The sequence below is a fragment of the Orcinus orca genome, chromosome 8 (assembly GCF_937001465.1).
Source record: "Orcinus orca chromosome 8, mOrcOrc1.1, whole genome shotgun sequence".
NCBI classification, from domain to species: Eukaryota; Metazoa; Chordata; class Mammalia; order Artiodactyla; family Delphinidae; genus Orcinus; species Orcinus orca.
Window position 1 is genome coordinate 33,909,600 of NC_064566.1, and position 13,455 is coordinate 33,923,054.

Consider the following 13,455-nt stretch of genomic DNA (forward strand, 5'->3'; position numbering starts at 1 on the left):
GCGAATGTGAAATATGCATAAATTTACATATTATAATGCCTAAGCAGGGATTTTAGCTAAAATTTTTTTTTTTTTAGCTAAAATTTTTAAAAAGTGTAAAGATCTGAAACTAATCTGCACAATTCCTGCCATAAGGTCTCACTCCCATCCCGACCTGAAGGCAGATTTTTTGGACTTTTTCACCTCCTTGAACAGATTGGGCTCTCTCAACTCAGGTACCTGTAAATTAACTGTTCCCTTGACCTTGAAAACGTTTTTCAACATTCATCTTTGGGCTTTCAGGAGAAAGTCAGTTTCTTACAGAGGGAGGCCTTCCCCATCACCTAAGTCTTGGAGATCCACCTTCGTTATAGCCTCCTATCACATTTGAGGTTATTTGTTTAATTTTGCTCTTAAATGCTAGGAAATGAACTTCTCCACCAGGACAAGGACAACATCTATTTATTTACAAATAAATCCCTAGTATCTTACACTATGTGACATAATAAGTGCTCAATTTAAGAATAAATTGGTGAAGCCTGTGCATTTGCTAAAAGTAGACTGCACATTTGGCTCAAAGTTTCTAGTATCCAACACAAAGATAAAATCAAGTAACCGCTACAGACCAACTGAGAGTTTAGGCTAAGTGATAAATATCAGATCTTAAAACTGAATTAACAGCATGAACACCACTGCTTTATTCATTTTTTTTAAAAAGTTAATAAATGAAAAATGACTCTTCCTGTTAAATTTGTTTCTCTTCTTTTTGTTAAAGCAAAACAAAACAAAACACCAGTTTCGACTACTCATTAGAATACTTTTGCTCGGTGTCTTTAAGACTGGAAACAAACTCAGCTCAAATGACTTATTGTGTCATCAACTTCAGTAGATTAGAAATTGTTGTAGGTTTCTGAACAAAACCCCTACAGGTTGGCAGATAAACATCTGTAGAACACATAAATTTGTGAATAATCCAGATAACATTCCAGAAGTGGATTCTTCTTCCCCCTCCCCCTTCCCACAATCTTTAGACAAGCATTTGTTTTTGTTATATGCTGTTAAATGCCACTTAGTTCAATTAGTTGTTTGTGTGAAATAAGAGTCAATTAAGTTATTCTGCCTTGAGAATTACAAAAACAAAACAAAAAACAATAATGAAACTTTGAAATAAAATTTAAGTTCCTTTACTATTTTAATAAAGTATTAATCTTTAAGTTTCAGGATTCAAGTTCTAAAGGATTCAAGTTCTAATAATGAAAGGATAAGGTCAAGGCCCAGATTTTAGCATAGTGTCTGGTATTAATTAATTGAAGGTCAGTACCTTTCTACTAAACTGAATTGAACCAAAATTTTTATTTAACTACATTTTGTTATATGCAACAGCCCGTGTCTGGCTTTCCCCAATTACGATAAACCTTAACACAGATTCACTCACGCAAAACTCAGGAAACTTCTACTAGAGATGCTTATAAAGCGAAAGGAAGCACGGAGACCTCCGTAACTAACAGCATCTCCCACGTGGCTCCGGGAATTCTCTAATCCTAGCCCTCCCTTTATTCTCCCTCCCGTTGAGCCTCCTCGATAGCTACGGCAAAAGTAAAACCAAGAGCACTTTCCCGGGGCTTACATTTTTCGGAGTGCAGGTACCCGGATTAAAGCCGCTGTCAGATTGACAGGGATTTTACCCAATAGCGTTGCAGAGACGCGTATCGTTTCACCAACACGCCAATCAAGCACGCAGAGAGTAGCTCCAAGGTGAAGGCGGAAGTAAGGCTCTAGCGCGCTCAATGGAACCGCTCTTGCAGCACCTGGAGCGGTTCTCCGAGGTTCTGGCTGTCTCCCGCACGACCCACGTCAGCACCTGGGACCCCGTGACCGTGCGCAGGGCCCTACAGTGGGCTCGCTACCTGCGCCACATCCACAAACGCTTTGGCCGCCATGCCCGCATTAGCAAGGCGCTGGAGCGGCGACTGCAAAACCAGTGGAAGCAGCAGGGCGACTCTGGGCCTGCTCCAGCCCCGGGGTTGGCGAACTTCCAGGCCTTGGGGCTCTGCGACCAGCTGCTGTCCCTGCGACTGCTGGCGAACCCGGCCCTCGGGGATGCCTCCTTTCACTACCTGCTGCAGCAGCTCTTTCCCGGCCCTGGCGTCCCGGACGCCGAGGAGGAGTCGCTCCAAGGCAGCCTGGCCCGCCTCGCCCGTCGCCGGGCCGCTCTTCACATGCTGCGCTTCAACGCCTATGGAGAGAACCCGGCCCTTCAGGAGGACCCACTGATGAAGACCCAGGCGGAGCTGCTCCTGAGGCGTCTGCAGGAGGTGGGGGAGGCCGATGCAGGGGGCCCTGGTAAGCTTCTCAGCAGCCTGTGGGAGCGCTCGCCCCAGAACAACTTCCTGAAGGTGGTAGCGGCCGCGCTGTTGCTGCCGCCGTCGTCTCCCCGGCACCAAGAAGAGGAATTGAAACTAGGTAGCCCCAAAACTCCGGGAGAGGAGGGTCAAGAGCTGCTTCGCTGGCTTCTGGGGAAATCGGATGTCATGGTTGCTTTTTGCCGCAGCCTCCCAGCCGAGCTTTTAACTTTGGTGGCGGGGCGCCATCCAGAGCTCTCTCGGGTCTATCTGGGCCTGCTAACAGACTGGGGTCGACAGCTGCACTACAGCCTTCAGAAAGGCCTTTGGATTGGAACTGAATCCCAGGATGTGCCCTGGGAGGAGTTGTTGAGCAGGTTTCAAAGCCTCTGTCAGGCCCCTCCACCTCTGAAAGATGAAGTTTTTACTGCCCTGAAGTCCTGTAAGGCTCAAGATGGAGATTTCGAAGTCCCTGGTCTTAGCATCTGGACAGACCTGTTGCTGTCTCTTGGGAGTAGTGCGTGATATTGCATTTGGGCAGAGACAAGTTCTCAGCCCAGGCCCCAGTTCTCTATGGGCAACGTTCTGTAACTGAGCAATCGAATATACGGTTTACAAAATTAAAATCCCAGTGTTCTCGCCAAATGTCCTGTACTTTGATGTGTCCAAAATATTATTGTAGGTCCTAATATATAATAGGTGTAATTGTAACTTAATTACAGATATGTAAGTAACTGGCTTGTAGTGCCATGGATTTTCTGTTTAGAGGAGGTAACATTGGAAGTATCCTACCTAAAGCCATGGAGTTAATAGTTTGCATTCTAGAAGGCGCATTTCTAATAACGTTGAAAAGATATGTGCTTGTCAAAGAAAATGCAGCTTTAAAGTGACAAACAAGACACCTTTTTTAATATTATTAATGCCTTACTTTTGCAGGTTTTTCTTGGGTTTTTTTTAAATCCCCAGAAGTGATTTCTTTAACCAACAACATGTGCTGTCAGAAATGGTTTGGAAAGCCAACTGGCCTAGTTGGACTTTAAACCCTGGACTTTGGCCTTGTTAACCTAACGTTCTAACCAATTAACCAGTGTCAACATGTATTAAAATTGTGTTATTCAGAAATTTTGTTTCTCATTTCTGTGCATTGAAAGATCATACAGTAATTTAAAGCATTGACTTAAGAAAAAATTTTACAGCATGGTAAATACAAATATATGCCTTTGGATATTAATTTAGCATTTGATGGTAAAAGAAAACAAACTTCTGAATTAGTGCTGCTTCCGCCGTTGACTAGGTTAATAAATCACAACCTTGGTGTTACCGTTGCCTCATGTTGAATGAAGTGTTGAGACTAAAATAGTCAAATTCTCCCACTTTGTTCTTGTTAGCTGCCCTATGGGGACAGTTTAGAATATTTGTTTAGTGTGTGTAGGAACCTAATTTTGTGAGTTTACCCAGATGCTCCACTACCAGCAGAGTGATTGCCAATCACCAAACTTAAGAATGATTTATTCATTTTTATTAGGGGGAATATAACTTTCTGTTCATCAAGATTTTTTTTTCCATAACCAAGTTAGTTGGTTGCAAGATTCTTCTAATTCCAGAAATGGAATTAGAGCAAAAGGAGTTGTATAATCTTGTAGAATTTTTTATTCTATAGTGAAACCTGAAGTAAACTACTGTTCTGCTAGCAAGTACACTTTTCCAGATGATCCTGGGTTAACACAAGCAAGTTTGTATTTCCTGTGGTTTGATTCCTTTTTCTAGCTCTAATCCATGTAGACCATCTTTTAGATTTAATTTGCCATTAATGCAGGAAGAAAGGCAATTCCTTCTGTTAGTTATCTGAAAGTCTTTTTTCGGGAAGCATAACCCAATGAAGAGTTCTGCCCACACAAGTCATAATATTGACCCATAAACCTAAGTCCCATAACCCTAACCTTTAGCTTTAAAGAATGACAGTTTGTAAACTTATTTCCCTATTTCTGCTGCAACATTGCACACTCTTTTTCAAGATAAAATGGTAAAAATTGTTATAGACTTCAGTAAAAAAAAAATTTTTAATCTATTTTTATACTCACCATATCTTATTTTAGGCTCCATGCTATGTTCATTGCATAGATAACCATATTTAATCTTCACATCAAGACTGTATTGTTATAAATCAAGATACAAGCTAAAGAAGATTAACTACAATGCCCAAGGGCACACAGAAAATAAGCAACATGAGAGCAGAAGCCAGTCTGTTATTTTTTTCCCCCAGAGCCTAGCACAGTGCCTGGCATGTGGTAGATACTCCAAATGTTTGAATAAATGAAGCCAGGATTAGAACCTTAATCTATATTCTTAACAACAGTAAAATTTTTTTTTCTTTTTTTGACTATGCCACGTAGCTTGCGGGATCTTAATTCCCAGAGGAGGGATCGAACCTGGGCCCAGCAGTGAAAGTCCCGAGTCCTAACTACTGGACCAGCAGGGAATTCCTCTTAATCTGTATTCTTTATCTTGTTTTAAACAAAGTTAAAGACTTGAAGAGGTGTTATTGAATATAGAAATCTTACTATCACTCTGAATCTATAGGAAGAGAGAAAAAATGAGAGGAAGAAATGGGAAATTGAATAAGTAAATTCAAGATTCTTATGAGCCAGCAGATAAAATGACTGCATGTGCCTGTTGTTTTTTGTTAGTATTAGTTGAGGACAAATATCTCAATGCTTTCTGAAAACTTTCCTTGGACTGAGTGTATATTTATTGAGTATATTAGAATGTTTTAAATCTACATGCTGTTGTCCATGTGCTGGCTGCTTATTAAGGTTCTGATTCCAATGGAAAATGTGTAAGATTTGGCTTTGAGTACATAAATAAGGCTATGCATTTGTATGGTGTCATACAGTATACAAAGTTTTGCAATTAAATCATCTTAGCAGAACCTCTTAATATAACTGTAAGACAGGATAATGTGCTGTGAACTTCAAGTTTTATTAAGGAGTTGTGACTACAGGTAGTGATTTGTCCAGTATTTATATGACTCTTGAGTGGTAAGGTCACCAAGGATATGGATCTTTTCTAACTTACATTCACACCACAAATCTTTTCTAGGGAGGTAGATTGCTGATTTGAAAACCAATACTGTATTAAAAAATTTTAAATGTCTGTATCATCAATGTATACTCTAACAGGGACTGGCACATGGGAGAAATTATATTTATCAAATATGGTTTCAATTTGGGTTATTATCTACTACTATAACTTTTACCTAGTTATTTCACTGTAGGAATCAGAGTTCATTTATCTATGAAACTGAAAAATTCCACCCTTTTGAACTGCTTAGCACAATTAAAAGATAAAATGATAATGCATATGAAAATGATGTCAGAAATTATAAACAGGCCGATTCATCTATTTTCTCTAAATTGATAAACATAAATAAATGTAAAATATGATTCACACAATGAATTAGTATTTATGAAAAGCAACCATACCTGAAGGTGTAATAAGAACTGAGACTCATCATTAAGATTTGACCATTAAAATAAATTTGAAATAAAATGAGGAGTTTAATATTTTAATACACTTTTATTGGATAAATAATATGGTAACAAAGGAATACCCTATCGCCTTGGCACTATTTTCATTTTTGTGTATTCCTATCCATCTTTTGGTCACGTGTCTGCTATTTCCATACCTGTAATTAATGTATATAACATCTCTAGATTTTATCAAGTTATCAAATATTTTTATGTTTAGTCTTTAAAAATAAAGGAAAATATGTACTTATTAGAAAGTAAGTCCTCAATAAATGCTAGTTAAATGCTTTTCCTATGTTTAATGAGATGAAAATGTTGAGGTCTTTTTTCTTTTCTTTTTCTTTTTTATTTTTTTTTTTTGCCCACATACGTGGCTTGCAGGATCTTAGTTCCCTGACCAGGGATAGAATCCAGGCCTGTGGTAGTGAAAGCGCCAAGTCCTAACCACTGGACAACCAGGGAATTCCCTCTTTTTCTTTTATTATGTTAACTTTTCTAATGATAATTTGTTGTTGCTTTTCAGAGATGCTCAGTCAAATGTATTAAATTTTTAATATTCTGTTCAATTCAGCTTATATTTTATTTAGATTTTTGATTCTGAGTTCATGAGTGAGATTGACCTGTAATTTTTTATTCTTATATACTTTTGTTTGAATTCAGTATTTTACTGGCCATATAGAATGAATTAGAGACTACTCTTTTTCTTATTGTCTGTGAGAGTTTTATAAAATTGGAATGAACAATTCCTTGGGAGTCTTATAGAATTATTCTGTAATACAATCCGAACCTGATTTTTTTTTAATTGAATGACTTAACTACAATTTCAATTTCTTTATGGCTATTGGAACAAAGTTGTTTCTTACCTTTTTTATCACTAGTGTTTTCCTACCTTTTTATCACTAACACACCTACAATTCTGTTTCATTTTTATTCCTTTTTTTCCTCTTTGTCTTAGCTTTTCTTGATTTGTCTTCCCAAGTGTTATCTATTACATAATTTTTCCCAGTGAATTAAGTTTATTATATCACTTTTTCTATTTCAAAAATCTATGTTCTTATTTTATTTATTTTCTTCTTTGCTTTTATTCTGCTGTTCCTTCCTCAGTTCTTAAGCAAAGTCATTTAGCTCATTTGTAACTTTTTTTATTATATAAGTATTTAAATTGCCCTTTAAATTTTGCTTTCACTGCAAGTCTCTTGTTTTGATATTTAACATTTTCATTATCATTCAGTTCTAAGTATTTATAGCTTAGTTTCCACAATGATTTCTTCTATAATCTATGGATTACTTAAAATTGTTTTTTAAATTCCTCAATGGATAAATATTCTTAAAATAATCTTTTTGTTATTTTTTCCAAATTAATTTATTTTTGTCAGAAAATGTAGTTTATATGATACTGAATCTTTGATATTTATTGATACTTGGTTTATTGTCCAAATAAGTGGTCAGTTTTTATAAATGTGCTGCATGTACTTGAAAAGAATGTGTTTTCTCTAATTTGGGGACACACATTTCTACATATATATTTTAAATTAACTTTGTAAACTTTAAAAAAATTATTCTGCATATTTACTACTCCTTTTCTGTTTGTCCTATCAAAAAAGTGAGGGAGCAGTGCTGAAATTCCCCACTATGTTGGGAAAGTTGGACAGCTTCATGTAAATCAATGAAAGTAGAACACACCTTCTCACCATACACAAAAATAAACTCAAAGTGGCTTAAAGACTTACATATAAGACATGACACCATAAAACTCCTAGAATAGAACATAGGCAAGACATTCTCTGACATAAATTATACCAGTGTTTTCTTAGGTCAGTCTCCCAAGGCAATAGAAACAAAAGCAAAAATTAGCAAATGAGACCTAATCAAACTTACAAGCTTTTGCACATCGAAGGAAACCATAAACAAAATGAAAAGAGAACCTACGGACTGGGAGAAAATATTTGCAAACTATGTGACTGACAAGGGCTTAATTTCCAAATTATACAAATAGCTCATAAAACTCAATAACAAAAAACCAAATCAAAAAATGGGCAGAATGGGCTTCCCTGGTGGCGCAGCGGTTGAGAGTCTGCCTGCCGATGCAGGGGACACGGGTTCGTGCCCCAGTCCGGGAAGATCCCACATGCCGCGGAGCGGCTAGGCCCGTGAACCATGGCCACTGAGCCTGTGTTTCTGGAGCCTGTACTCCACAACGGGAGAGGCCACAACAGTGAGAAGCTCACATACCGCAAAAAAAAAAAAAAAAGTGGGCAGAAGACCTAAATAGACATTTCTCCAAAGAAGACATACAGATGGCCAATAGGTACATGAAAAGATACTCAATATTATTAAAGAAACGCAAATCAAAACTACAGTGAGGCCCCACTTCACACTGGTCAGAATAGCCAACATTAAAAAGGCTACAAATAACAAATGCTGGGGATGGTGTGGAGAAAAGGGAACCCTCCTACACTGCTGGTGGGAATGTAAACTGGTGCAGCCACTGTGGATAACACTATGGAGGTTCCTCAAAAAACTAAAAACAGAGTTGCCATATGATCCAGCAATCCAAGTCCTGGGCATATATCCAGACAAAACTACAATTTGAAAAGATGTATGCACCCCTATGTTCATAGCAGCACTATTTACAATAGCCAAGACATGGAAACAACCTAAATGTTCATCAACAGATGAATGAATAAAGAAGATGAGATGGAGTATTACTCAGCTATAAAAAAAAAAAGAAATAATGCCATTTGCAACTACATGGGTGGACCTAGAGATTATCATACTAAGTGAAGTAAGTCAGAAGGAGAAAGACAAATACCACATGATATCACTTATATGTGGAATCTAAAATATGACACGAGCATATCTATGAAACAGAAGCAGACTCATAGACATAGAGAAGAGACTTGTGGTTGTGGGGTGGGGAGGGTTGGATTGGTATGTTTGAGACTAGAATGTATAAACAACAAGGTCCCCTATCATATAGCACAGGGAACTATATTCCATATCCTGTAATAAACCATAATGGAAAAGAATATGAAAAAGAATATGAAAAAGAATATGTATATGTATAACTGAATCACTGCTGAACACCAGAAACTAATACATTGTGAATCAACTATACTTCAATTTAAAAAAATTCCCCACTATGATCTTGGTTCAAGAAATTTTATCAATTATCGTTTTATATATTTTGAGCAATTTCATGATATGCAGGCAAATTCAGAATTGTTATATCATCTTAATGAATTGAACTTTTTATTTTGTAATGACATTTTCTGCTTTAAAATCTTTTTCCTATTATTATTATCATTATTAATATGACTGGACTTTTTTCTGTTACCCTACTTTGTGCTTTCTATTGATATTTGTCTTGACTTTTCTGCTTAATTTTCTTTCTCAGTTCTTTTTAATTTCCTGAATTTTTTTTGTCTTCCTATTCCACTTCTCCCTCTGCTAATTTGAGATGCTATATTCTATACCTAAGCTTTTCCTCTTGAAACTTTTACCACACTTAACTTAAAAATATCTAAAATTAGTTCGAAATCTTTATTTCCCTTTCTAACAATACAGTGGGCCTTAGAAACCTTTAACCCTGATCTCATCTCCCAACTCACAAGTTATTAATTTATTCATTTTTAGTTTTGTTCTTTACAAGAAAATTTCCAACAAATTAGAACACTTTAATTAATATTTTATACAGACAAGTGTGTTTTTTTTGTTTTCTGGGGTTTTTTTTGGACAAGTGTGTTTTTTGTTGTTGTTGTTGTTTTCGGTACGGCGGGCCTCTCACTGTTGTGGTCTCTCCCGTTGCGGAGCACAGGCTCCGGACGCACAGGCTCAGCGGCCGTGGCTCACGGGCCCAGCTGTTCCGCGGCATGTGGGATCTTCCCAGACTGGGGCACGAACCCGTGTCCCCTGCATCGGCAGGCAGACTCTCAACCACTGCGCCACCAGGGAAGCCCAACAAGTGTGTTTTGATTTACCTACATGTTTAAAATTTTTGTTTCCCATTGCTCCTCAGACATTTCCCCTGGGATCAGTTTATTATTTTTTTTTAGAAGTTCCCCTGAAGAAGGTCTCTAAATGGTCTCTTAGTTTTTATCTAAAAATATTTTTATTTTGTCAGTGTTCTTAGAAGATAATTTTGCTGTGTACAGGATTCTAGGTTAACATGTTAAAGATAGTAATTCACTTTTCTGTTTTCCATTGTTGATATTCAGAAAGCTGTTGTCAGTCTTCTCATAGTTTTTTCTAAGTGATCTCTTTCTGGTTTCTTTTGAGATAGTCCTTGCTTCAGTATCTGCAGCCACTATAACATATCTAATTGTGAATTTCTCTTTTTTTCTTACTTGTTATGTGTTGTATTTCATTTATCTGTGGAGTTGTGTTTTTCTCTGTCCAGTTTTATTCTAATGTTTCCCTTCCTCCACTTTTTCTAATGTCTCCTGTGACTCTGATCAGGCCTGTATTAGATCCTCTCATACTACCCTTATATCCTACAACCTCTCTTTCATAGTTTTTATCTCCTTACCACTCTATGCTGGTGTGGAAACTGCTGTTACCTCCTAGGATATATTTCCCTATCTTCATTTTAGTAATAATATCTCAGCCCCAAATTTCAGCTAGAAGTGGCCACCCAGCTAGAGAGTAAATTTCCCTGTCTCTCTTGCAGTTATTTACATGTGGCCATAACACTAGATTTTGACCATTTGTGAATAAGAGGAATTGATATGCACAACTGAGGGTTCACACTCCTGACATATGAAATCATTTTCCCTTAATGCTCTGTTTGTCTCTTGAAATTAGCTGGAAAGTCATTGTGGTGCTGAAGACTACCTTGAATCACACCGCTGAGAAAGATTGGAACAACTGCTGCAGACAAAAAGATGTGGCCACATGTTCAGGGTGGCAGAACAGAGCCCACTTGCCTCATTTGTCTTATTATATGGGATAGAAATACTTCTCTCTCTACCCTACTCTCTTATCCAAATCACTGTTTTGAGGTGTAGTTGCCACATCAACTTTGCCTATAACCTTAGTAAATGTATTGGTATATTCTTGTTAATTCCCTCTTATTTATCTGGTGTTTAAGCAATCCATTAGGTTTTTAATTTCAACAATATTTTTTTCCTAAAAGTTTTATTTGTTTTTTGTTCCCCTCAAGCCTGCCTGATCATCTTTTATAATCTCATATTATATGTTTATTTTTTGTGATTCCATTTTTTTACATTGTTATTTTATATTCTGTAGTAATAACTTCAAAACCTGAAGTCCCTGGGGATTTAAAACTGTTTGCTGTTTCTGTGATTCTCACTCATGGTGATTTGTTTCTTTACATACTTCTGTACATATATTGTGAGTTCCCATTTATTTGATTTAATCTATGGAAACCTAGATATCTAAATAGGGTATTCTTTCCCCATGATGGCATTTTCAATAGTTCCTGTCAGAAATAGTGAACACCTGTAACCTAGGCCACTTTGGCAAGATTCCTGGCTTAATGCAAGAGGTTTGGCTTCAATTTCCCTACATTGTGGCTTGCTCAAAGCATAGTTTCCAAATCTGATTTGCATAATACTCACACCTCTCTGTTTTTGAAGAGATATATGTTTGGTGGTGAAAGCCTGGAAATTTCCTTTATTTCCTAAAATTTCAACAAAGCATTAGAAGCATATATTATTGAGAATCTAAATGTTTATAGCAGTTGGGTCTTACTGAACATACAGTCACAGCTTTGCCGAAAGTGGAAGTCCTCATTTTCCCTTTAACCCAGACAGACCTAACTTTTGCCCTCAATACTCCCCTTTAAGAAGTCTTGTCAAGGTCACAAATCATCCCTATGATCCCATATTCGAAGGACACCTTTCTGATCTCAAGTTACTTGACCTCTCAGTAACATTAGACATTTTGACCACTTTCTTCTTTTTGAAACTAGGCTTGAACTTCGATTCTCAGAACTTGTGTGACACTGCTCTATCCTGGTTTCCTCTTACATTTCTAGCTATTTTTTCTCAGTCTGATTTTCTGGTTCCTCCTCCCCTAATCAATCTTTCCCAGGATTTCTCAGAGTTTAACAGTCTGCCTTCTCTTTCATGTGTGCTCTCATCCCAGGTGATCTCATCTCTTTTCCACAGTTTTAAATACTACCTGTATGCTTTCAACCGCCCAATTTACATCTGCAACCCAGAGCTCTCATCAGAGCTTCAGGATGAATATCCTCACTTAAATGTTTCACAAGCCTCTCAAACAAAATATATGCAAAACAGAATTCTTCATATCCCCCAAAAGCCTGCTTATCCCCCTATATTTCTCCGTAAATAGCCAGAAGCCTGGGAGTTATTCTTGAATACTTTCTCTCTCCTAACCCTCATATCCAATTTACCAGTACATTTCCCCTTATCTAAATTTGTACTCATTACCCTAATATAGGATAGGGTGACCATAGATTCTTGTTTTCCCAGGACAGATTTGGGTTATGCCTGTTGTCCTGGCATAATTAATACAAGTACAGTATCTTTTTTCATTCTCTAAAATGCCCTGGTTTGGCTGATAATTCGTATATTCACCCATCTATCACATCTCTGCCATTAGCTGGTTTCTCTGCTTGCTTTTTTGCACCTCTTACAATCTATACTCCACCTAACAGCTCAAGTAGTCAACTCTCAGTCATGTTCTCTGAGAAATTTAAAGTCAATGGCAGAGAACTTACACAGACTTTTACAACTGCATCTACCTATACTAGCATCTATACCCACATATTTCACCTTCTGTTTGTTTTCAGTCATAAGCTCTTCTATATTAAGCCAATTTCTATACACTCCAGCAGTACAGGAATTCTTTCAGTTCTTGGAGTAGATAGGCTGATCTTTTTCCTGTCTTAGAAACTTTGCTTACATTATTCCTTCAGACAAGAATGTTCTCACCCAGTCCTTCATTTCTCAGCTTAATTTCATTCTCTCACCATAATGTCTCTATCTAGATATGTTTCACTCTGTTATTTTCCTTCAGACCACCCATTTTCCTATTAAATATAGTTGTGTTGTTCATGTGTGTCTGTCTTTTCTACTAGAGTATAAGTTCAGTAAGGACAAAGCTGTTTTGCTTGAACGTCCAAGGCCCTCACAGTATACTGGCATATATTATGTAGTTGGTACCTATTTATGAATGTATAGGACTGGAGCAAACATTTGATTAGAGCATCACCCTTTGGGTCATATCTTTAAGAAGTATACATAAATTTAGTAGTGGCTACATGAAGTACAATATAAATCCAAACAATGAGAGTGGGTTCCCCAATATATGGTAACATTTCCAAACTACAATCAATCAAACGGAAGAATCTTCCAAAACTTCTTTGCTGCATATGAGTTGGATCAACATTCATCAAGGTCAAGATTTAGTTGCTGTGGTTAAGTTACCCAGTTATAGCTCTTTTATGCATTTTTTTGAGCTCTGAAATAGTATACTGAAGCTCTAAATTAGTAACCAGTTTATAAATAGAATGGCCAATCTTCCCTAGCAAATTGTGGATATAAGGTATTCATATTAACATAAATTAGTTAATGCAAATGCTCTAGGAAGAAACCATTGATTTCTCTCAGAACTTAATT

At 37.1% G+C, this 13,455-nt stretch overlaps 2 protein-coding genes across 8 annotated transcripts in view; one reads left to right on the forward strand and one right to left on the reverse strand.

The window, feature by feature from the left end:
* Positions 1-1,728, reverse strand: part of GAS2 (growth arrest specific 2) — a 159,550-nt gene extending 157,822 nt beyond the window's left edge. For 2 of the 7 annotated variants that reach the window (XM_049713497.1, XM_049713501.1), the window contains exon 1: positions 1,607-1,728. The gene's annotated coding sequence lies outside the window, so the exon portion shown is untranslated. The remainder of the gene's footprint in view (positions 1-1,606) is intronic. The other 5 variants (XM_049713503.1, XM_049713498.1, XM_033409507.2 and 2 more) reach the window with 4 other exon arrangements.
* FANCF (FA complementation group F) lies at positions 1,642-3,443 on the forward strand. The gene has a single exon (XM_004263925.4). The coding sequence runs from the start codon at positions 1,767-1,769 to the stop codon at positions 2,844-2,846; it is 1,080 nt and encodes a 359-aa protein (XP_004263973.1). The 5' UTR covers positions 1,642-1,766; the 3' UTR covers positions 2,847-3,443.
* The last annotated feature ends 10,012 nt before the right edge of the window (positions 3,444-13,455 follow it).